Source organism: Apium graveolens, chromosome 7, assembly GCF_009905375.1.
Source record: "Apium graveolens cultivar Ventura chromosome 7, ASM990537v1, whole genome shotgun sequence".
Classification (NCBI taxonomy): domain Eukaryota; kingdom Viridiplantae; phylum Streptophyta; class Magnoliopsida; order Apiales; family Apiaceae; genus Apium; species Apium graveolens.
In genome coordinates this window covers 22233468-22259852 of record NC_133653.1, presented here as the reverse complement: position 1 = coordinate 22259852, position 26385 = coordinate 22233468, and the positions used below count along the sequence as shown (strand labels likewise).

The 26385-nt window shown below is 33.2% G+C and overlaps 1 protein-coding gene across 1 annotated transcript; it reads right to left on the bottom strand.

Annotated features, from left to right (window-relative positions):
- Positions 1–14312: 14312 nt before the first annotated feature.
- On the bottom strand, positions 14313–15464 carry LOC141673388 (uncharacterized). Its single transcript, XM_074480133.1, has 2 exons — positions 15344–15464; positions 14313–15241 (listed from the first exon to the last, which is right to left on the bottom strand). The coding sequence occupies exons 1-2, from the start codon at positions 15462–15464 to the stop codon at positions 14313–14315; spliced, it is 1050 nt and encodes a 349-aa protein (XP_074336234.1).
- Positions 15465–26385: the final 10921 nt, after the last annotated feature.

The window sequence follows — 26385 nt, the reverse complement described above, 5'->3', positions numbered from 1 at the left end:
TTGTCAAATTTATTTTGTTTTTACATTTTTATTAACTCATCATATGCTACCCATTTTAGAAAATTAAACAAACATATATTCAATAAAATTTTTACTTCACACTTTAAGCAACCCACTATAATAAAATAATGCTCAATACAACTACGCACATATGACACTACAAGAAAACTAGGTTAAATACAACTAATTTAAATTCGACCGGAGTTAAATTCGACCGCAGGCAGTCGAATCCTTTGGACACGGCTAAATTCGATCGGCCTCGGTCGAATTCAAATGGTCTTATTTAAAAGATCGTATTTACAACCAAATTTAAATGAAAACGATTGAAATTAAAACGGTCAAAATTAAACCGGTCGAATTTAGCCCCTAAATGGCAAACAAAATAAAATTATTTTGATATGAGACTTTGGTTATATAGCTAATATATATATATATATATATATATATATATATATATATATATATATATCCATTAGCATCCATACGGTTGAATGGATAAAAAATATTTATAGAAAAAATTGTAACACAAATTTAGGACTAAACACTAATTAGTTGTGCAGATCAAACAAAAACCTGACTGTTAAAATGACAAACTAAATAAAATTATTTTAATCTAAAATTTTGATTATATAACTAATATATATATATATATATATATATATATATATATATATATATATTTATTGACATCCAAACGGTTGGATCGCTGAAAAAATATTTTTAAAAAAATTAAAACACCAATTCAGGAATAAACACTATGTAGTTGTACTAGTCAAACTGATGTTTGACTTTTAAAATGGCAAACCAAATAAAATTATTTTGATCTGAAACTTTGGTTATATCACTAATATATATATATATATATATATATATATATATATATATATATATATATAAGAAAAGTTCTATGGAGACCACATTTTTATCGGAGACCTCGGATACCACCTATGTTCTGCATTCAAAACACTATGAAATATAATTTTTTGTAAAGTATATTCTACGAATATCACTAATTCATTAAAATTGTTAAAGATCTTTTAAGTTTAATAAATATAATGTGTATGCTCTGCAATTTGAACAAAAGTTCTGCAAACTAAACATATTTCGCGGAATAAAATATTTTGTAATGTTCTACTTGCAGTATACGCATGATATTCAAGATTTTCAATAAAATAATAATCTTTGTAGAACATAATTCGCAAAATATTACATTTTGCAATATTTTTATGTAAGATTTTAGTTGTAGAACATAAGTGGTCTCCAAGATCTACAACAAAAACAAGGTCTCCATAGAACTTGACTTATATATATATATATATATATATATATATATTAGCATCCATATGGTTGAATGGATGAAAAATATGTACAGAAAAAATTGAAACACAAATTTAGGACTAAACACTAATCAGTTGTGCATGTCAAACAAAAACCTGACTGTTAAAATGACAAACTAAATAAAATTATTTTAATCTAAAATTTTGATTATATAACTAATATATATATATATATATATATATTTATTGACATCCAAACGGTTGGATCGGTAAAAAATATTTAAAAAAAAATTGAAACACCAATTCAGGAATAAACACTATGTAGTTGTACTAGTCAAACTGATGTTTGACTTTTAAAATGACAAACCAAATAAAATTATTTTGATCTGAAACTTTGGTTATATCACTAATATATATATATATATATATATATATATATATATATCAATTGACATCCATATGGTTGGATCGATGAAAAATATTTTTTAAAAAATCGAAACACCAATTCAGGACTAAACATTGTGTAGTTGTACCAGGGAAACAGATGTTTGACTATTAAAATGACAAACCAAATAAAATTATTTTGATTTAAAACTTTGGTTATATCACTAATATATATATATGTATATATCAACTGACATCCATTCAGTTGGATCGATGAAAAATATTTTTAAAAAAATCGAAACACCTTCAGGAGTAAACACTATGTAGTTGTACTAGTCAAACTGATGTTTCACTTTTAAAATGGCTAACCAAATAAAATTATTTTGATATGAAATTTGAATATAATTAGTTAAATTTATTGGATATACCAAAGTAAAGATAGTTCGTGTGTACTATTGATGTGAGCTAAAACTTATCATTTAATTAAAATATAATTATCTTTTGTAAACACACCTATCGATTTCAACAAAACTAAATTTTTCAATCATTGATATTTTTCTAAAAACTAAATTTTTACTAAATTATATACATGCATATTTAAAATAATTATCATATTATCAAAAAAAATTTAATAAATAAATTTTAGAGTTTAAAATTTCATTTAAAAATAAATTCAAAAATAATATTAAAAATAATTCGTGCATCGCACGGGTTTTAGGCTAGTATTTATCAAAATATAAATAAAAAAACATTAAAAATAAACATCTTGCATTACTAAATTCATTTGTTCTTATTTTTGTATCGACAAGTATAAATATTTTTTGCAAGGACAAATATAATTTTTTCTTGTACGAGCAGCACTCGAAACGAGTGCAATATCTTTTATAACCACTTTTTTATCCTAATAAAAGGCTAAACTTCATAAAAGTGTCGTATTTTGTTACATCCTGTGCACAAAATCTATGTGCCCTTTAAATTTCGTGTCTTCTCCTGCTTACTCCGCTATTTACATATATGTGTACATATTCTTCTTCTTCGTTATATCTTCTTTTTTCAGATCTAAACACCTCTCTGGTTTCTCTCTCCTATCTCTCTCTCTCTCCACCCTCTCTACAATTTATTCACTATGTTGTTAAGTGTTGGTGGCCGATGGCCACATCTCGAACTCGCTCCGGCCGATCCACCTCGTTCGTGATTCGGACACTCGACTCCCTGTGTCGGAACGAATCGACCATATATAGAGGAAGCTGGGACACATGCTATTCAACCAAAGTTGAAGTAATCAATTCACACCTCCCATTAGATTTTCATCTTTATGTTTACAAATTTAATTGATTTCTGATTTGATTTTAGTTTTAATTCTGTTTTTTATAGCTGTTTTGTGGTCGGGTGAATACGGTTGAATTTAGAATTATATTTTCAATCAGATACGGTCGAATTAATGTTTTGGGCGGGCCTTTCAATTTTTACAGAAAAATCAATTTTTTTAGTGGGAATTTCAAATTTCAGACGAAAATTTAAATTTGACCGTCCTTGGTCGAATTTTTTCGGTTGAATTTAAGCGGTCGTAATTATTCGGTCGTAATTTGACGGTCGAATTTAATTAAATGCGACCGAACTTCTAAATTCGACTCCCTTTATTACAACCGATTTAAAATCGGTCGAAATTAGGTAAATTCGACTGATTTTTTACGGTCGAAATTAAACTTTTTTCTTGTAGTGTAATCCAAGTCAAATTTGACCACATATAGTTAACTTAACAGCGCGGCTAAATACAACAGTGGGCGATAGTAATTTAAAATGATTTTATTTTAAGCGATCAAATTTAGCAATAATAATGACCACCTAAATATGACCGAAAAAGAATGAATTTAGCCACTGCCCCTAAAATTCGATCGAGATTGGTCGAATTTAGCCAATGAAATTATTGGCAACTACTAAATACAACTGATATCAGTCGTATTTAGAATTTGGAAATGACGGATTTTTTCCTCTCTTCTTGTTTGAATTTTCAGAGGGGGAATAAATGGCGCCAAATAGCCAACAAAAATTTCGAAAACAAATTTTTGAAAAAATCAGAAAAGTAAACTAATTATTTTAAATATCTATCCTATGTATTATAACTAATTTTAAAAGTTCTGAAATTTGTAAATTCAACTGATTTTGGTGGAAAAAGTAATTTCGACCTCCTTTAGTGGAAATAAAAAATATAACCACTGTCGGTTGTATTTAGCCACTTGTTTTTTACTAAGATTGGTTGAATTTAGCAGTTCCATTTGAGCAACCCTAATGGTTGTTCTTTCCAGTAGCCACAATTTTCTTTCTTCTCCCATTCTTCTCCCCTTTTCCACCCCATTTTGCATTCATGTAATCATCCTTAATCATCAAATAAGTGAAATTATCTATTTTCCATTTATTTTTGTGTTTTATGAATTTTGTATGTTTTGTTTATTTGTGTAATTTCATACTTTTTACATATGTAGAAATGAATTAATTAACTTGAATTTGTTGATAAATATTAAATAATTGTTGTTTGACAAATAATATGTTGATATTGTTAGTGGTTAATAATTATATATATGTGCGTATTTATAAATGGCATCCGATTATTTTTGGATTGTTCATAACCGATTTAATGTGGAAAAATATTACCATGAAAATATAAATTTGCCAAGATTGTAGAAATAAGTACTTTAGGAAGCCTAGTGCCATGAAAATTGATTTCTATCGACATGGTATCATGCAATGATATATTAGATGTGATTGTCATGGGGAGAAAGATATGTCACAAGTCGTGTTGGAATGATAACTGGATACAGAGATGATGACATGTATTATACATATGATGATGATGATGATTTTTAGGATTGCGATAATTTTGAGGAAGAACCCAACAAAATAGCAAATACATTTTACAAGATCGTGAATACCGCTTCTGAACCAATTTATCCAAACAATGCCAACTCCGCTGTTGTTTGTACACTTATTGACAATATTTTGTTCGAAAGCTTGCTAAATTTTTTATTTTGTTCTGTCTGTCAAGTAGATTAGTATATGTTCAAATGTATAATGAAATCTTGAGTATTGCTAATATGTGAAAATTGTAGTTACTGATAAGTCGGGTATACTTATGTAAGAAACTATGATGGCTGAGCGTGTTGTGAACAACAGTGACAACAATGGTGATGAAGGATTGGGCGGAAATGAAGATGAAGATGAAAAACTCGATGAACTTAACTATCCGCTGATGTAATCTTTGGTATATTAGCCTGATAATATGATAATATTTGCTCAGTTTTTAATGAACTCAAGAACCTTTTGGGTTTTAAAATCTTCGCTCCTCTTTTTGTAAAGCTGTGTAGCTCTTTTTTATTAATTTTTTGGGCATATAACTAATGGTTATCAAACTTTTTAGTACTGAACAACGATTATGAAACTAGCTCGACATAACTATAACTATAATCAGATTTATTATTTTAAGCCAAGTGTTTTATATGTTTCTCTTTATTATTTTGTGATGTTTGGTGCATGGAAAATAATTGGATTTTTATTTAGAGGTGGTTTACACCAAGATTTTTTTTTGGTTTTTGTTATGTTAATGCGATCGAAACCAGTTCAATATAATTGTTGACAATTTTTTTTGAAATTGAACATCTACTAAAAAATGTCGAAATTAAATTTTAACCAAAAGTGGTCGAATTTAATGAACGAGAGTATATATTCGAATTTAGTACTTTTGGCGGAATTTTTAAATTTTCATGAAAAATTAAATTTTTTGTGCGGGATTTTTAAAATTGAAACAAAAATATGAAATCTCAAGCCAAAATCGCAAATTCAAATTTTAAAAATAAATATATTTAAGCGGTTGTATTTAAATAATTTTATTTAACCGGTCGCTTTCAGCATAAATACAACCGAGTTGCAACATATGACTCAACTAATGATTCAAAATTTAATCTCATCCAAACTTAAAATCCTTGAATATCAATGACATCCAAGTCGATTTTACACCAAAACTGAAATATGAAAATAGTGATCAATTAGTAGCACCAAATAACATATGTACATATAAGAGAATGTGATATACAATTGAATATGATACGATGATGACATACGAAAAAAATAATTTTGATATACTCTTCATATTCGTATTTGATACATATGATAGAGATAACAACACAAATAACAATAACTCGAAACTAATAATTTATACCACGATCACTACAATCAGACAACAATAATTTTTTTCGGAAAACTGTTACTATAAATCAGTGACTTGATCTTGATTCTTATTTTCATAAATCATGACAAAACTCATAGTTAACAAATTATTGTTTAGACGCCACACATATATAACAATATATGTATACTATGAAACATTTTCTCTTTCAAATATAGCATAACTTTGCCCAATTTTTTATAATTAAATATATATAGCTAACACATAATTTTGAAAATTCTAGCGAGATCGAATACAAATTTAGCTCAATAACCAAATAGATTATTCACGTTAGAACACATATTAAATCCTTGGCAAGACATCAAAAATAACACATCATCTTAAACTTTTCCATGTTTCCAAATTTGATCAAACATGCATTTATGTTTATTACTATATCCTATATATTAGAATATTTTTACGGTATTTAGCTTAAATTATTTTTCTATATCATTTCAAACATGTATTATATATTATGTGTAGATTTTAATAAATTTTTACATTCGTATTATATCTCTAAAATTAAAATGGTATCAAGAGCTAGGTTTCGAGTGATCGTGGAAGTTTAGTTGAATCATTAAATAGATAAACTTACGTTACAAAAACAAAAGTTTCTTAAAAATTCGCAGAAAATTTTCTACCCATATCAGCCAAGTTATTTTTATGATTCCCAGAGTTTCAACCGTTGGATCATCCTAAAATTTTAAACACGCCTTCTTTGTTCCAGTATCTAAATTTTTAACGAAGGAGATCGTATTTGGAGCTCCAAAAATTGATTTTTTGATGGTTCCAACATGTTACTGTTTACTTTTAGTTTATTCTTTTCATCGTTGTTGATCTTGTAATTTGGGTTATTTGATTGATTGGATTTTGTAGTACTCGATTATTGGGATGTTATAATTATAGTAATTGATTTATCTGCTTGAGATTTGATATTACTTTTGGATTTGCAATCGGAATTTAAATTGGTTTTTGATCTACTTTCAGATTTGATTTTGGATTAGAATTGGTTATTAGAGTTTGAATTTGATTTCGGGTTTGGTTTCTTGATTGAATTTGGATACAATTTAAATTTGGTGTTGAATTTGGATTTGACTTTATTTTTGATTTGGTTTAAGTTTAGTTTCAGTAATATCTCGACATGTATGTCTCATTATCAACTGGTCTTTTATCAACTGGTACTTCAAAATATTTTTTTCTTTATGGATTCTCGATTCGGATGCATCTCATCACATGTCTCCTCATTGGTCATCTTTTATTTAATTTTTTGATGATTCATCTTTATCCATCATGACTGCTGATGGAACTCCTGTGCCGTTATGAGGGGTTGATTTTTTAGTTACCCCAACAGTGTCTCTCTTTAATGTTTATTATATTCCGAATTACATGGTAAATCTTGTTTCAGTTAATCAATTATGCGACTCTGGTTACTTGGTTTTTTTTTCTTCTACTACTTGTTGTGTTATGGATCCGAGATCTCAAAAGGTAATTGGGAAAGGTCCTAAGCAGGAGAGACTTTATATTTTAGATGAACTCAATGTATTTGCTGTGGGAACTCCTAGTGTTGATTTACCATCTTTTTATTTGAGTGATTTGTCTTTTGACTTCTACATATGGCATTCTCGTTTAGGTCACGTTTATCAACCTCGTTTATAACTTTTAGTTTCAATTGGAGCCGTGGGAAAACTAACACCTCATGATATTTCTGACTGTAGCGGTTGTAAGTTAGCGAAATTTGTTGCTTTAGCATTTCATAAGAGTGTTACGTATTCTCTTGCTCCGTTTGATATTATGCATTCTAGATATTATGTTTCGTTTATTGACGATTTCACTGGTTATATGTGGATTTATCCTATGAAGCGTAGGTCTATTTTTTGGATATTTTTAAAGATTTTAGAGCTCATATAAAAACTCAATATAAAGATGTCATTAAATGTTTTCGTTGTGATTTGGGAGGTAAATACAGCTCTAACGCTTTTTGTCACTTGCTTGCTTTTGATGGGACTATACTTCAAGCCTCATGTATTGACACTCCTCAACAAAACGGTGTTGCTGAAAGAAAATATCGTCATGTTATTGAAACAACACGCTTATTTTTGTTGTTTGCTGATGTTCCAATTGTATTTTGGGGTGAAGCACTTCTTACTACTATTTATGTGATTAATCGAATTCCAATTGCTCAAAATTCTGGTTTGTCACCTTTTGAGAAATTATAAGATGAAGTGCCTGATTATGCTTCGTTGGGTGTCTTTGATTGTACCTGCTTTATTTCTAAACCTCAGGTTGAGAGTAGTAAATTGTCTGCTAAGTCTGCTTTATGTGTGTTTTTGGGCTATGGTGTTACCCAAAAATGATATCGTTGTTTTGATCCGGTTAGTGGAAAATTATATATTTTTTGACATGTTTGCTTTTTGGACCATATTCTATGACACAAGAAGAGCTTATTCGTGTTGATCCTTTTGACACAAACATTGAGGATGCTTCAACCATAAATTCTAATACTTCAGTTCTGGAGGCATCTACATTTCAAACCCCCACATCTCCACCGACTTCTACATCTACATCTTAGACTCTGACATCTTCACCTGCTCTTACAACTAGTCAATCATCACCAGAGATTTTAGATTCTCCTCCCACTCAATCGTCTACCAAAATTTCAACTCCGCTGCTAGTTTACCAGTCTACTCGCATACGTATGTCAACCCAACTTCCTGATTTTGCTTATTCATCTTATTCCCCATCTTTTGCTTCATTCGTTACTTCCGTTCACCATTTCCCTGAGCCTGCATCATATAGAGAGGCTGTTCATGATCCTTTATGGCAGAATGCTATGGCCGAGGAACTTACTACTTTACATCAAGCTCATACCTGGGATTTAGTTCCATTGCCACCAGGAAAATACGTAATTGGTTGTCATTGGATATATAAAATTAAGACAAAACCTGATGGGTCCATTGAGCGTTATAAGGCTCGACCTGTTGCTAAAGGTTACTATCAAGGGTATGGCTGGGACTATAAAGAGACTTTTGCGCCTGTTGCAAAGATGACGATCATTCGTACTTTGATTGTAGTGGCTTCTATTCGAAAGTAAAAAATATTTCAGATTGATGTTAAGAATGCATTCTTGTATGGTGATCTTCACGAGAAAGTTTGCATGACAACTCCTCCCACTCTTCCGCATCAACCAGGTTATGTCTACAGACTTCGTAAATCTATTTATAGTCTTCGTCAATCATCTCGTTGTTGGTTTGAGAAGTTTTCTACTGTACTTTATTCACTTAGTTTTTGTCCTAGTAATCATGATTCTGCTCTTTTTGTACGATCTACGAGTGCAGATTGTATCTTATTGTCTTTAGATATTGATGATACGATTATTACTAGTGATGATTGTGATGGTATAGAGTCATTGAAACGTGATTTGGCTCTTAGTTTTTCTATGAAAGATTTGGATTTGCTCCGTTACTTTTTGGGAATTGAAGTTTCTAGCTCACCAAAGGGGTATCTTTAATGTCAATCTAAGTATATTGCTGATTTGCTTGACCGTGCATGTCTTACTGATAACAAGACTGTGATAACTCCTTTAGAGATGAATGTAGATATTTTCCATCTGATGGTCTTCCTTTAGAAGATCCTACTTTATATCGTACGATTATTGGTAGTCTTGTTTATCTCACTGTTACTCGTCAGGATATTGCACATACTGTTCATATATTTAGTAAATTTGTCACTTTTTATACTACCATACATTGGGCTGTAGTTCTTCGTATTCTCAGGTATCTTCGTGGGACTCAGTTTCAGAGTCTTTTATTTTCTTCTAACTCATCCTTAGAGTTGCATGCTTATAGTGAAGCTTATTGGGCTGGTGATCCCGAGGATCGTAAATCCACAACTAGTTTTTGTATTTTTCTTGGTGATTCTCTTATTTTATGGAAGAGTAAGAAACAATATGTTGTTTTAAGATCGTCTTTAGAAGCTGAGTATCCTGCCATGGATTCCACTACTTATGAGATTGTTTAGCTACGTCGCTTACTTGCAGATTTGGGTGTTAGCCTTCCTAGTTCCACCCCATTATATTGTGATAATAAGAGTGCAATTAATATTACACGTAATTTTTTATTTCATGAGCATACTAAACATATTGAGATTTATTTTCATCATACTCGCCATCATCTGCTGCAAGGCACTATCTCATTACCTTTTGTTCCTTCTTTGCTTCAGATTACTGATATTTTTACAGAGGCTCACTCTATTTCATGATTTCGTTTCTTGTCTGACAAATTCTCAATACTCATTACTGCAGCATCATGAGTTTGAGGGGGGATTTTAGAATATATATTTATATTTATTATTATATCATATATATTAAGATATTTTCAGTATTTAGCTTATATTGATTATCTATATAAATTCAGACATGTATTATAAATTATGGGTTGATTGTAATAAAGTTTTACGTTCGTATTATATCTCTAAAGTAACAAATTTTACTACAATTTTTACAATATTTTTGATTTGTAATTGAAAAAGTCTATGAAGTTTTGAAATGAAGATGGGGAACGAGAATCTGATGTTATAAAACCCTATTTCCATAACTATCTGTTATAAAATTTGATACAAAATTTAGACCTGTTGGTCTAATTTAGTTTTTAATTCCTATTCTTGATCAAAATTTAGTTCTTTTTTATATTATTTTATTATTATTATTCTAAAATTTACAAAATATTACATTATACTAATTATATTTAACTTTCCTATTGCCTAAATTTAGTAGTTTACACAATTTACTCGCTTTTAGTTTATTCTTACTTCTCAATTTCAGAACCAATTCATTACCTTAAATACCCCCATTTCAACTGACCTTATGAAATGGTTGATTTCATCGAGAATTTGTCGGTATATTAAATAAAACGGACCCTTACAATGTTCGATTTTAACCTGGTCAGTTATGTGTTTTCATTGTATTTGCCTATAAGTAATCAAAGAAGAGGGTGTTCGGTTATCCTAGGTCGATAAAAAATGTTGAGTGAACATATAACTGACAGGTACCTTCTACCAACCACGGTCATCTTAGTTCAATAAAGAATGTTGACTGAGCATATAATTGAGTTACCTTTTACCACGGTCATTTTTATAACGGACGACATGTAAAAATCTTATAATCGACTACCTTATAAACAACCATCCTTTCAAAATATGATCAATTTTAGTATAATGACAGTATGATATGTACTTTATCGTCCCATTAATTGGAAAATTAAATGGTAAAATGTGGTTGGTAATTTCCCCCGAAGGAATACAATACATAATCCAATATTATTCTAACTAAATACAAATAAAATTTAATGTAAGTTGGTTATTTATATGTTATTACGTTACAAATGAATTAAAATTTAGCTACTAAACACTTTTTTATTTGATGATAGGCCATGAAGCATCTAGACAAGGTCCCTCCCACACTAGGAAATGATGGATGCACGTCTGTATTGTGTCCTAGAAATCTCAAGACTAACACACCATTAGAAAATCTTGCTAGATTTTCGTCAGGCAGGGACTTTAGGGTCTTAAAATATTTTGAACTCATCCTCCAAGCATCTTCGTCATCTTAAAGGCTATGTGGTCTACAAAGGAACCACTAAATTTCTTGTCGTAGCAGGCTGAAACTTCTTAACCGACTGGTGTAATCTGGTTTATATTAATTACAGGAGATGCACTTAAATTTTGTTCTTTGGTTTGGTAGAATAAAAACAGTACACACCGACCAAGCATGAGAACTCTTGTGGCTACTATGTTATGGTATTTAACATATGTAGGAATTAACAGGTTGCGAAACAGGTCAAACCTGTAAAGACAAAAAACTAAAATTTACTTATGTACATGTATGTTAAGTGTCTATTAAGTGAAACTGGAGAAATAAACTTGTATATACTTCACATCAAACAAAAAGATTACTTGCAGTTTAAATAAAACTAAACTAACAGGTGGTAGCATAAAACCAACAACCCCTTCCTATTATTTCTCCACTAATATACCTAACTGACTACTACTTTTGCGTACTAATCGACATACTAATCCTACTACTACTAATAAGTAAAAAATGTTGACTTATTCAAATAAATAAAACAATAATGTAACATATAATTTAGATTAAAATCCCAACAAAACCGACACTGAGCAAGCAAAAAAATATCTACAGACTTGAGCATTACAGTGGTAGATTGCGAGATGAATATTACAAGAGTTTTAGGAATATCTATAAAAGATTAATCTGACACATGCAATCATTAATTAAATTACAAGGATAGGTTGACCAGAGTTGATACAATATGGATTACTTTTGTATCTCTAATGTTGTTGGAGAAAGAGGAAATTGGAGGCCGGATAAGACCGGGGAATGGAGGTTAAAATAGAAATTATATAGGCCAAAGTCTTTACCTATTTTTCAGGAAAATTATCCATTTTAAAGATGCTCTATTAGTGAAATTAGGGAATTTGACAAGAATGGCATTTACTAACCCAATATGCTATTTCCTTCTTCATTCATGGCAACCAGAAATTCTGCTTCAAATCCTGATACATCTTGGTACTCTCAGGGTGAATTGAAAACCTAGAATTATGGGCTTCTCGCAAAATTTCATTCTCCAGTTCAGTCACATTGGGGATCCATATTCTTGAGGAAAACCTAAACATACCTTTGCTATCTTTTTAAGTAAAAACTTCTTCTTGACACTTCCTAATTCTTTCCATCAATTCTGGCTGAAAGTGATTTCATAAAATTGCTTCTTATTAACTTCTGGCACTCGAACGTCAATTTCCAGCTTTTCCAATTCCTTTGCTAGTTCCTCAACAACTTTAATCACATTCAATCTTTCCTTCCTGCTCAGGGCATCTGCCACTACATTAGCTTTGCCTGGGTGATAGTTAATGGAACAATCATAATCCTTAATCAGTTCCAACCACCTTTGTATTCTCATATTTAAGTCCTTCTGGGTGAATATATACTTTAAACTTTTATGGTCCGTATGGATCTCGTATTTTTCTCCATACAAGTAGTGTCTCCACAGCTTCAATGCGAACACTATTATTGCTAATTCCAAATCATGTACTGGATATTTTTGCTCATGGGGTTTTAACTGTCTAGACGCATAAGTAATAACTTTACCATGTTGCATTAACACACAGCCTAAATCTTTCAAAGAAGCATCACTATAGATCACGAAATTTCCTGTTTCATCTGGCAATGCTAGCACTGGTGCTTTCACTAACACCTGGAATCTCTCTTCATATTTCTCAGTCCAAATAAACTTTTCATTCTTCCTGGTTAGCTTGGTCAATGGAGTCGCATTCTTGGCAAAGTCTGTCACAAATCTCCGATAGTAACCTATTAATCCAAGAAAACTTCTAACTTTTGTCTTTGGTTGTTCCCATCTGGATACAGCCTCAATCTTTACGGGATCCAGTTTGATACCATCCTTACCCACAATATGACTCAAAAACTGAACTTCATCCAACCAAAATTCACATTTTAAAAACTTAGTGTATAATTGCTTCTCTCCCACCCTTTACAAGACAATCCTCAGATGTTCAGCATGGTCTTCTTTAGTCCTTGAGTAGATGAGGATGTCATCAATAAATACAATAACAAACTTATCCAAGTATTCCTTATACACCCGGTTCATTAAATCCATGAAAGCTGCTAGTGCATTGGCCAATCCAAATGATATCACCAAGAACTCATAATATCTATATCTAGTTCTAAATGCGGTCTTGGGTATGTCCTCAGGCTTGATCTTCAGCTGATGATAGCCCGATCTTAAATCAATCTTCGAGAAACTGCACGCTCCTTTAAGCTGGTCAAACAAGTCATCAATCCTGGGTAAGGGATATTTATTCTTGATGGTTAACTTATTTAACTCCCGATAATCAATACACAATCTCATGCTTCCGTCTTTATTTTTCACAAATAACACTGGTGCACCCCACGGGGATACACTTGGCCTAACTACTCCCTTATCCAGAAGTTCCATAAGTTTCTTAGCTAGTTCCTTCATTTCCACTGGGGCCATACGATAAGGAGCCTTTGAAACTAGTTCTGCTCCAGGGATTAGATCAATAGAAAATTCGATCTCATGATCCGGTGGCAATCCTGGTAACTCATCTGGAAAATCATCCAGAAATTCGCTTACTATTGGAATTTCATCCAGATTAGGTGTCTCTTTCTCGGTGTATACTATATGGGCTAAGTAGGCTTCACACCCTTGTCTCAATAATTTCTTTGCTTCCATTATCGAGAGAAATTTCTTTTCCTGATTCTGTCCTTGATAACTTATCCTGAAATTATTCTCTGTATACATCACAATCTTTTTTTTTCTTACAGTCAATATTTGCCTTCTGCTGGGACAACCTATCCATTCCTATAATTACATCAAACTCTCTTAACTCGAAGTTATTAAGTCCGCTGAAAAAGAATGCCCGTGGATCTCTAGTTGACAATTAGGACAAAATTGGCTCACCAAAACTCTATCCTGATTGGCCACCCCTATGGTCAAGGACTCCGCTAAGTCTTCCAACATTAAATCAATTCTCCTCACACATTCTTTTGATATAAAGGACTTAGAAGCTCTTGAATCAAACAAAACTTTAACAGGTACGGAATTAAGAGAAAGCGTACCTACAACTACATCCGAGTCCTGAGCATTGGATCTTTTGGTCATCTTGAAGGTTCTGGCTCTAACTGTGCTGGTTGCCGGCCCTTGGGATGCACTACCTCCTACGCTGCCTTGAGTAGCGACCTTACATTTTATGATAATGTGTCCAACTTTACCATACTTAAAGCAAGTAACTCCAGGATTCCCTGAACTGCAATCCAACGCGTAATGGCCTTTCTGATCACATTTAAAATATTGGACATCCTTTCTGCATTGGCCACAATGCCTCTTGCCACACGACTTACATTCCATTACTGGCTTGATTGACTGGGCGGGAGAAGAAGCAATTGAGGTGGCACTTGGCCTTACCTGGGGAAAACCTTTCCTTCTGAATCTCTTATTCCTGTTTTGGCCAAACCGCTTTACGAACTTCTGACTGGATTCTTTTTGATCCTCCTTGTTAGTAACACTTTCAGACTTTCTCTTCTTTTCACCCTTTTCCTTGATAGCCAACTTTTGATCACTCTCAATTACTAGGGCGGCTTGAACCACGGAAGGGTATATTTTGAGTTGTAACGCCACAACTCCACTACGAACTTCAGGCTTCAATCCTTGTTGAAACCTCTTTGCTTTCTGAATCTCCGTACTCACATATCCAGGAGCTAATCGGGCCAATTTCGTGAACTTGGCCTCATTTTCTGACACACTCTTTTCACCTTATTTCAACTCCAGAAATTCAACTTCCAACTGGTTTCGTAAATAATCAGAAAAATACTTTTCCAAGAATAACTCTATAAACCTGGTCCAAGGAACATGACCCTCTTCTTCCAAAGCACGAGTGGATTCCCACCAATAATTCGCTTCACCTTTAAGAAAATAGCTCGCATAATGTGTTTTAGAATCATCACTTACTTGAATGAGGGTAAAGGCCTTTTCCATTTCCATAATCCAAATTCTGGAAGCAACAGGGTCTACTTCGCCCTTAAACTCTAGGGGTTTGATAGAGTGTAAGGATTTGAAACTAGCGGTTGGGTTCAGCTCTCTTTGTTAGTGTTGCTGCTGAAACTGCAACTGTTGTTGTTGGATTTGTTGGTGCTATTGTTTTATGAATTTCTGCCGTTGTTGCAAAAATTATTGTTGCTACTACTCGAATTGTTCTTGCCACTGAGCCATCTGATTAGACTGTTGGCGCAGAAAATCTAGCAATTCACCCATGGCTGGGCCCCCAACAGAGTCTCTACTAGAGGAATTAGATATGATATTCTTCTTAGGTGGCATTCTTTTCAAACACAACAAAAAGTTTAATATGATAATTTTGACCCCGGGTAACAACATTTTTATGCATCAGGAGAATGCTGCCACAATAAGATATTCCCATCCTTATTTAATTGGGGTCCATCCATGATGTATGGCTAAATTTAACAAAAACAGCAAAAATACAACAATAACAATAACAATAATAATAACACTATAAAAGTTTTATAAAAACCAATAACAACTTTTATATAAAAGAACTACAATACAACAACAGTGCAAATATCCAACTAAACAGCTACCGTACAACGCTGATAATAAAACTGAGTACAAAAAAAATTGGCTGTCTTAACAGCCTCCGCCTAATACATGCTACAATAACATAATGTACATATGAAACAACTATAAAACTCCTTAGGAACCAACTCTGAGCTCTGTCTAACACTGCTGCAACTCCACTCTAACCACTGCCACAACCACTACCACCGATCGAGCCCAACTCGAACACTAACCAGTTAACCAAGTCCTGGTACTGAATGGCCCTAAACTCAGAACTAATAAAAGGGTCAATAGACCTAGCTCGTTCAATAGAAGTCTGAATTAAAGTCCTCACTCGGGCCTAGATATCTGGTAAGTGGATTTTATATCTACTTGGAATGCTTTATTATGAGCTTAAGTTGGTGTTTTGGACTCAAGTTGTTGGTATTTTTGATATATTTTTATCTAATTGCATTTCAGGTATCAGTTAAATGAAGAAAGGAGCTTTTCAAGGAAAGATGCTGCAAAGAGCTAATAATTGGAAGCCTAGGCCATTCTCAAGTTGTAGAGAATCTAGTTAACTTTGCGTGGGCAGTTGAATCGCCTAATTCTGACGAGCATAACTCAAGATACGGCCAAAAGAAGAATTATCAGAAAATTTCCGGAAGGCCAGCCCGCGCCTCAGAAATCACTATTCCAGCGTAGCCGTGCCCCAAAGTAGCGTGCCCCGTGCCCTGTTTCTGTACCCGAATCTTGATTTTAGTCGAAATTGAAGATTTTGAGAGTCCTGGTGATCCTGGAGCCTTTATATATCAATAAAAAGACGTTTTTAATAACAAGGAGCGAGGGGAGAACAATTAGTAGACCTAGATAGTACAAGATAGCTACGGAGAAAAAGACTTTTGTATTCTTCCTTATAGTTTTACTTCAGATGCTTGTTTTGAATTTATCCTTGAACCCTAGTACTCTTATATTATTTTATATCATGTTTTCATTGGAACCCATGGTGATGATGATTTCGGTTATGAACTAATCGTTATTGTGGGGTTCTAAGGATTTACTTATGGATTTCTATAGTTAATTTGTTTCAGTATCTTCACTACTAGAAAAAGTAGAATAGACATCGCCTCTTAGACATCGATTGCTCCTGGAGCCGATATAAAAGGTTTTTTAGTCATCATTTTTAATCAACCGATGTCTTTTGTTAATATAGACATCAACTTTTTAGCCCAACCGATGTTGTAAGTCTGTTTTAAAAAATGATTCAGCGCACCTCTTCTATTTCCCCCCTTAGCCAAATATTTCATTCCCTCTTAAAAATTCCCCCAATTTTTACTTCAATTTTTTTAAGTATCCAAATCTCCCCGCCCTTATCTAAAAACATAAAACAAAAATAAAAAACACTCATCATCCTCTCTCTCTCTCTCTCTCTCTCTCTCTCTCTCTCTCTCTCTCTCTCTCTCTCTTCTCTCTCTACTCTCTTGACCGATGAACTCAGCTCTCTTCACTCAATTCTATCGACCGGAGAACTTGACTCTCTCCTTTCTCTCTTGATCTAATACCTCCCTCCCAAAACCAATTCTCCCCAACACTGCTCTCTTTTCTTCGGAGGTTGAAAAAGTCAAAAACAACTTTAAAAGACAGAGGTTTAAAAGTTCAGAAGAAGAGGCTTAAAGAAGTCAGAACTATAAGTACAAGTTGAAAGTGGCCAGAGCTTGAATTGGTAAGTTTTAAACACAAGTTTCAAATTGGGAGTTTTATTTAGAAACCCGAATTTTTTAATTAGTCAATGATTTGATTTTAATTAGTTATAAATAGTTAATGAAGTTGATTAATTATTCAAATGGAGCTTGTTAATTAGTTGAGACTTTGTTTATGTGGGTGTTACATATGATGTGTTTATGTGTAATTATATATATTCCGAGTATACGAGGCTTTGTTGAGGCTTTATTTATGCCTGTGTTGATCTTAATTTTTTTGCTTTGTTTAAGTTAAAATGTATGTTAAACATTTGTGTTACTTTATTTGATTAAGATATGTCAGAGTCTACAATTTTATATAATAATGACCTCATTATCATGAACTTTGTTGTCGCAGGATCATGGAATGGTGATATCAGGCCCGTGGATTGGTTTACCAATGATTCCAAGGATAAGAGTGACAAGTCGTCTCTTTGCTCTGATAAAGGCACTCCCACAGAAACCATCATTGATGCTAAGACTAATAGTAAAGCATCCAGGCTTCGTAGTTATTCAGTTTTAAAGCTAGTCGGGAAAAGGCAAAGGTAAGCTGGTGAGTAATGTAAGATTCAGGTCACCTTTTACTAATATTTATTGAGTAGAAGCTGGGTAAAGTAATTTAAGCATATTGTAATTCTTGTCACCTTGAAGTGTTTATATGTCTTAATTTTTCACAAGAGGCATCATTAGTTCAAGAAAGGCTACACGAATGTCATTGACGAAGAAGTTGAGAGGGCTGTAGATTTCTCTAGGAGATGCAGTGAGGCTTTTTATTGAGCTAATTTAATGTGTAATGGTTACTGAATATAATTGATGGCGAAAAGTTAGTATAAAATTCTCATTGATGAAGTCTCTAGGCATCTTAGGAACTTACAATTGTTGTGTTACCATCTGAAAATAAACGTAGTACCAGTAGTATCCAACAAACTTTTATGGTAAATAACAATTGGTTGTGTATGTTTTTGCGTTACATTTCTGCAATAGGCTTATTATCAGTCTGTTTAATTACTTTGTTTGGGTGGTGAAGAAATAATATAACAAGCCTTAATTTTAGAAATATGCTCCTCGTTTTTAGCAATCATTTTGTTGGCTTTCAATCATATAATTATCTTTGTTCTGTTTCCTCAGGGATAAGTAAAGCAAAAAATATCGTCAGCGGGAAAATATATCTTTGTTAATATTTGACCGGTTCAAGTTTTTTGTTAATAATTTACTGATGAGTCTCGTGTAATTATTTTGGACCCTATGCTAGCAACAAACGTTATGTAAAACAGCTTCTCCTTGGTAAAGCCAAGTAGTCAATAATTTTTTTGTTGGGGGCACTTGCAGCCTAGTGCATGTTTATAAAAGAATTGGTAAATGTCCAGATTTAGTTGATTTTCTCACATCAGCACTCAACAAAGTATTCAGTATTCATGCCTTTGAAATAGTATATTATATGTGAATAAGTTGTCTGTCTGGGTTTCCTCAGTGTTGACAAATTGAGTTGAAATAATATATTATTTGGTGCATGTTGTGTTGCCATTGCTATTGTATTGATTGGTTTTGCAGCCAATATTGGATATGCAGCTGGTGATGACCTGACAAGTAAGTTGAAGCCACGTGCCATTGCAGTGTTTGTCATCAGGTTTTGGGTACTGGATGTTGCTAACAATATGTTACAGGGTCCATGGCCGGCCTTTCTTGCAGACTTATGTGCCAGAGATACAAATCTCATGAGTAGGTCCAACACATTCTTTTCATTTTTTATGGCTGTTGGTAATATCCTCGGGTATGCTGCCGGTTCCTATCAGAAGCTATACACGATTCTATTGTAATTTACTTTCATTTTGCATCAGTGTTTTAAACTATATTGCTATTCTATTTGATTTTCTCTTCATCAAGAAAATCATTGTCATTTTTAAGTTCAATCATATCTCAAACTTATCTTATGTTACTAAGATGATGGAATTTTGCAGGAAAATCTATTCTGTCTTGGTTGGCAGGACAGTGGTATGGGGACCAGTGATAAGAAGAACCTTACTATTTTAGGAGGTATAACATATTAATCTTACATTTGGATACTTGATCACGATTGTTACGAGAATAAATTTGTATTTGTGATGGTTTGAGTAATCTAAAATACCTAGTCACTATTCTGTTTGTTTTATGTTCGATAAGTATTATATGTTTTAACCTCGGAAACAATGTTCTGGATAACGTGGAGCTTGGGTAGTTCTTTATGATCTTGAAAACCAGGCCATTGGATGGACAAAGTATAACTGTTAGTAACTTTTTTCCATCCACTTAATTATTCTTTTAAAATATCCCCAGAGTAGTTCCTTGTGATTGTATTGCTACCTTTTAATTGATTATTATGTTCTATATATCATTGAATGTTTTGTTTCCTTATATTATAATAAGACAAGCTCCATAGATATGGACGGCTATATTGGTTGTGACTGGATAAATATATCATTACTTGCAACTTGGAAAGATTATTATATTAATCATAAAATGGTGCAACCATGTCACATTTGATACTAATTATGAGCAAAGTTGCTGCTTCCCAGCGCCAATTTGGTCCTGATGGGGATGCTCTAACACCGTGTCCTGAAGTCAGGGCTGGTGCTCTTGCTATTTTCGCAGTACTGGGAATTCCTTTTATACATATGCTAACAACCATATTCTGGTTTCTTAATTATTCGATACAGGTGACCTATAGCATTCCATTTGCTTTGGCATCCATATTTTCAGCTGGTTCTAAAGCAGGGAAAGGTAAAATTTGCTCTAAGCTTGTTTCAACACTTAAATGTGTAAACTATAATTGTTTTTCGGCTCTTATTAATGCATCATTTGATCTAAACTTGTTGAACATTCACTTACAGATGCTAAAACCTTGTACCTTTCATTCTTTACAATTGCATGATACTAAATCTCGACCCGTATCCTATCTGATTCAGGAGACCCTATAAATTTATGCCGATGCAGGAGACCCTATATCTTATAGTGAATCTGATTGACAGGTTTTTGGCCATTCAACCTGGTTCGGAAAATGCTCCAACTGGTTGGGATTACAGCTCTTCTTCTCGCCTGCAAGTATGAAGAAGTGGTAGTCCCGGTTGTTGAAGATCTTATTGTGATCTCTAACAGGGCATACAATATAATAAAAGTCCTTGAAATGGTAATTTTAAAACTTGTTTTTGATTTATTTGCTCTGTATATTGAGTATGAGTGTTATCTTATACATTATAAGAGAAGATGTTTAAGTTGTTCCTTATGTTATGACTTAAAGTGGTTGATTTTTGTTATAGGATGGAATCAGTGTTTTGAGTTTTATTGCTCGAGCAAAGTTGTGCTCAAGAAACCCGTAATCCTGCCCATAGGCTACTTGTGTCGGTAAACAATCATAGGCGTCAACTAGCAACTAGTCTTGAGAGAGTAAAGTGGCAGGTGAATGCCATGCTTTTTTGGTATTATTCTTTGTTTATGTTGTTTTAGGATAGTTATTTGTTACAGCTGTTTTAATAGATTGAAGTATTCTACAACAAAATTAATCCTCTCAGGTCTATCAAAAACTTATTATCATCATACGGGACCAGAAGCTACAGGAGCTTTACTAAGGAATGGGAAGATGCAGAAGAATAATGGCGTTCCTCAAATGATATTTTACATGCTATTGTCGGTACCAAGTCAAATTATTTGTATAGACAATAGTAGAATATATGGAGGGATATGTGTAGAACTTGATATTTGGATTAGATGAATCTGTTGTACCAGATGTTTGAATATTGGTTGTTAGATTTATAGATAACTGATATTATGCAACAATTGGTTTTGGTAGTTCATTGGTTTTTGGAATCTATATTTTTAAAATCTGTATTAATAAAACAGGTACAAACATCATTACAATGGAAAATGATGTTTGGCAAAACTTAATATATCAGTTCTAGTGGACCATTGACATCAGTAAAAACCGATGTTAAATACTACAACAAAAAAATTCTTAAAACAAAAAACTGATGTTATTAAGTATTATAGACATCAGTTTGTTACAAATAGACATCGGTTACCAATTAAGAACCGATGTTAAAGGTATTGTTAACATCGGTTTTTGATGAAAACTGTTGTTACTGGTACTAGTAACATCAGTTTATTGGTTAAATTGGAAGATTTTGCTTAGCTCACATATATTTAAATTGATAAAAATACCATATTATGATGATATATGAAGATTAGATATGCATGAGAAATTTAATATCAAGATATAGAAATCGGTTTTAAACAAAGAACTGATGTTATAGGCTGTATTTAACATCAGTTTAAAACCGATGTTAAATGGGGGGTCTTTAACATTACCCACGAAGACATCAGATTTTTGCATTCATAGACATCGGTTTTTAGCCGATGTCTATTGACGTTTTTCTAGTAGTGCTTGGTGTGTGGTGATTGATTGATATCCTATTATTGGTTGTGGTTATTCCTCTTATGTGCTTAGATAACATATAAGATAGCGTGTTAATCTCTATTGAATCGACAATGAATATAGAGGTTTAGAACTTACGATGCTAGCATAGGTTCATGTATAATTGTTATGCATGATTCATAGGTAATTTTAACCATTTACTTTACCTATGTAATCACGATGGATAACTTGCGCATTAAACCTTTATATTGTCAAATTCTATAGACATATAGGTACTCAACATAATTGGTGTCTATTCAGCTTCTATCTCTTTTATGGATGTCTGGTAGCGGGGTATTCGTATAACAAAAGTTGGCGTTTACTAGTTTCATATATGATTAGTTGTCATCACCATCACATGCTAAGGTTAAGAACAAGGACTTTGAATGAAGTATTTAATAAAGTTAGAATCCCATATTTGTCTCATATAGTTAATTCAACCTTTTAATCTCTTAGTTAATTGCATGTTAGTTAATATTTTAGTTAATCAACAACCTAAAATGTTATTGTCTTAGTATGGAACGATAGCCATATCATTATTGTATAAGTGCATAAATTGAAGTTAACCTAAACCAGTCTCTGTGGGAACGAACCTTATTGATATCTTATACTACTTGCGAACGCATACACTTGCGTGTAAATTTAGTTCGTGTTTTCGCCCTAACAATATCGGGTGAGGAGATAGGGATACCCTGAAAGGGTCCAACTGGTACTCGATCAAGATGCGCGTCCAGCTCCGGGCTTTGATCTCTAATAAAAGATCTGTTCACCACCCGATGAACATGATATGGAATCAGGGATGAGGTACCTGTAGGAGCAGATTGAGGGACTCGAGGTCTGGAGAAAGAAGAGCTGGGTCCGCAACCCGGTGGAAAATCCCTAATAGCTGACACTGATCTCCGTACCCAACGAGGACGGGCACTAGGTCCAGGTATATCTCTCAGAATGAACTGAGGCACTGGTGGGGAAGGCAAAGGGGTGTCCTCAGCTACAACATCTAGTGTCCTCTCTAAGTCTGAACTGTCCGAATCAGATCTGTTCTCCCGGGATGGGGAATATTATATCACTATGGGCCACTGCCAACAATATAAATATACAGGAAAGACACAATAAGGTTAAGGTAGTTCTATCAAAATATCAATATATACCAGGGTAACGCCTTCGGAACCCTCGACTGACTTTTAGGTTTGCTCCTCTAAATGAGTTGCTGACTCACACCTTAGGACATAATTTCTATACCTCTTTGACTCGATTCCTAATCTAAATCAGGGACTTGAACATGTAGCTTTGATACCAACTATGACGGCCTCAAGCCCGGGGTCAGGAGCTGACGACACTAAAATATAACAAACCACAAATATAAACTACAAATTTAACATTATTATACCAACACAACCCCAAAACTAAGATCCTATCCAGGTTCAAGTATGATTTAAGATACACTATTACACAACCGTTTATTAAAAGTCTGACATAGTAACTTATTATAGCAACTTCAGACCACATGGTCTGATACAAACTACCTCAGAGGAGTCAGGATCGAAAGGGGCTGAAACTCTGTTCTGACCGGGTCTGATAGGTCTTCTAGGCATCTGCAATATATATATATATATATGTATGTATATAAAAACAAGCTACAAGGGTGATCAATCAATTTCTCAACAGAACCACTATATGAATAACAAGTAAATCAGTGTATAAAAACAGTTATTGGAACATAAATCATAATTCGTTTACAAACCAAGTAAAATAGACATAAACTGGATATCAACAACTAGCAAGCTCTGTAAAACGTATAATCAGTTGTGTGCTGTGTGAATACCAAAGTCCAATTTTAACATCCTATTTCCATTTCTAGATCCACTGTTCCATTACAGGAACCACAAAATCATCCGTTCCATTTCGGGAATCACAAAACCAAAATCAGATATATACTGGACGAATCCTTGGGACAGCTGATTAGTCTATCCCACCATAAACCTGTTCCGGAACTCAGAGACTAGCTAGGTCTCTGTCACGCTGGACTAAGCGGTTCAAATAGGGCGCGCAACCGACTTAGCCTCTTACGCAAACCCGCTGGGCCATTACGGGCCTCTTATGCAACCATCCAATATTTGATCCGATTATCCAGTTTCCAAAATCTTTTATACCTATCTCTTGTTAAAAAAAATTATCATAGCACACTTTCCAAAACCTTTCAAATTTTATTCACAACTTAGAGATAGGCATTTTCAGAAGTTACTTTTCCCCAAAACATTATTTTAGTAAGCTAATTTTCAAATACGGGGAATACGTAACTTAAAACGTTCTGTTCCACTACGAGATTAATACAATAGTTTATTCATATATGCCGAACCATAAAAGAATGACCAGGGGTACTTGCCTTGCGAAGCTTTTCAACTAACACTAGATCGACTTTAAACCGACTTTAACTTTCGAGTCCTTCGACTTGAACCTACAGAATCGAAATATCTTAGGTTAGACGACCAAATATGCTTGACATATCCTTGCTAAACACTTTACCCGAACGATGACCAAATTTCCGACTCGTACTTATACGTATTAATATAATACACATATCAATCAGGGTTCATTTAGTATTCATTTACAAATATATACGCTTGGCTTGTATTCTCTTAATTTAAATAATTTTTAGAAAATTTGGACAACGACTCCTTTATTTATAAGCCTACCCGTCGAAATATAATCGACGTCCAATTCCCAACAAATCACAATCCACAATTTACGGCTCGATATAACTCGTAACATAAATACTTATTTATGTTTCGAAAATAATTTATACGAATCATTTTATTTGTTTTATATATTTAGGACTCAGAACGTATCATCGCGGTCCACCGTCAACTCACCGAAGTTCATTATCAACGACAACAAAATTTTGCGTGTACCCGATTAAATTCCAGGTTTCCAACACGAAAATTCCACCGATTATTTAAAAAAAACATTTCCCGCATGAATAATCTATTTCACAAAATTAGTCAATTATTCCCTGCAAAAAATCCAAAATTCCAAATTATTATACAAACAGTAACCGAACCACAGGAACACAGAAACATCACCACCACATCCCATGCGCGTCACGCGCACAAATACACACACACTAACACTCGCGCACACACACACAGATTGCACATAGACGCACACGAATTACACACACAAACAAATTATACACACACTTATATATATACTTATATATATACCAACAGAACAAAACCAGAATCAAAATCGAAGCACAGGAATCGAACCAACCAGAGTAACAACGGCGGCCGAAAAAGGGAAAATGAGGAATAACGGTGGCTGTAGCAACCGGGGAAGAGAGGGGAATGACAAAAGGGGAAGAAATAAGGGAATGGAAGGAGGGATTAAATGAAAACGAGAGAGAAGAGACGAGATTAAGAGAGAAAGGCAGCCGGGGGGGTGGGGAGTACAGGGGTGAAGAAGAGGGGGGAGGGTATGGGTTATAATATTATTTTTTCCTTTAATCACAGTTGCAACACGTAGCAACAAATTTGCTTAAAATATGACATGAAACTTTTGAGATAAATACGAACATCTTGAAGCTCGATTTGTCCCGTAATTTGATTTAAAAGAATAAACTTGTGGGCGATAATAATCCAAAAAATTACCAAACTAGTTTTAAAATTCTCGGCATAATAAAATACTAATACAATAAAAGTTTCATAATTTTTAAACCATTTTTGAAGCGCAACTCATACCCGCATTTAACGATTTAACGAACAAACATGCGGGTGAATTTAATCCCAAAAGTTTCCAAAGTAATTTTAAAAATCATGAAATATTCCAGACTTAATAAAATATGAGTTTTGTAATTTTTGAAGCATCCTGGAATTAAATATTGAATTTACAAATAAATAGAATCAGAAAATCATTTAAAGATAAATGATTAGTGAAATATTAATTTCTAAATTTTATAAAATCCCAATTATATTTATTAAAATTATAAAACCATAAAAATAATTTTAGAGGCAATCCAAATATTATGAAAATAAATCTGCCATAAAACTATTTTTAAAAATGAAAATGAAACAATACGGCTCAACAAACAATTATACGAATAATCCTCGTAGACCAACAATCACATATAAATAATAATAAACAACACACACCTTTTAGACCCAATACA

What these genes read in the sequence shown, in the direction of transcription:
- LOC141673388 (XM_074480133.1), bottom strand. Translation starts at nt 15,464, where the DNA reads ATGGAAAAGGCCTTTACCCTCATTCAAGTAAGTGATGATTCTAAAACA. An exon ending in TCGTGCTTTGGAAGAAGAGG is followed by an intron (nt 15,242 to 15,343) that starts GTCATGTTCCTT and finishes AGTTGAAATAAG; the next exon opens with GTGAAAAGAGTGTGTCAGAA.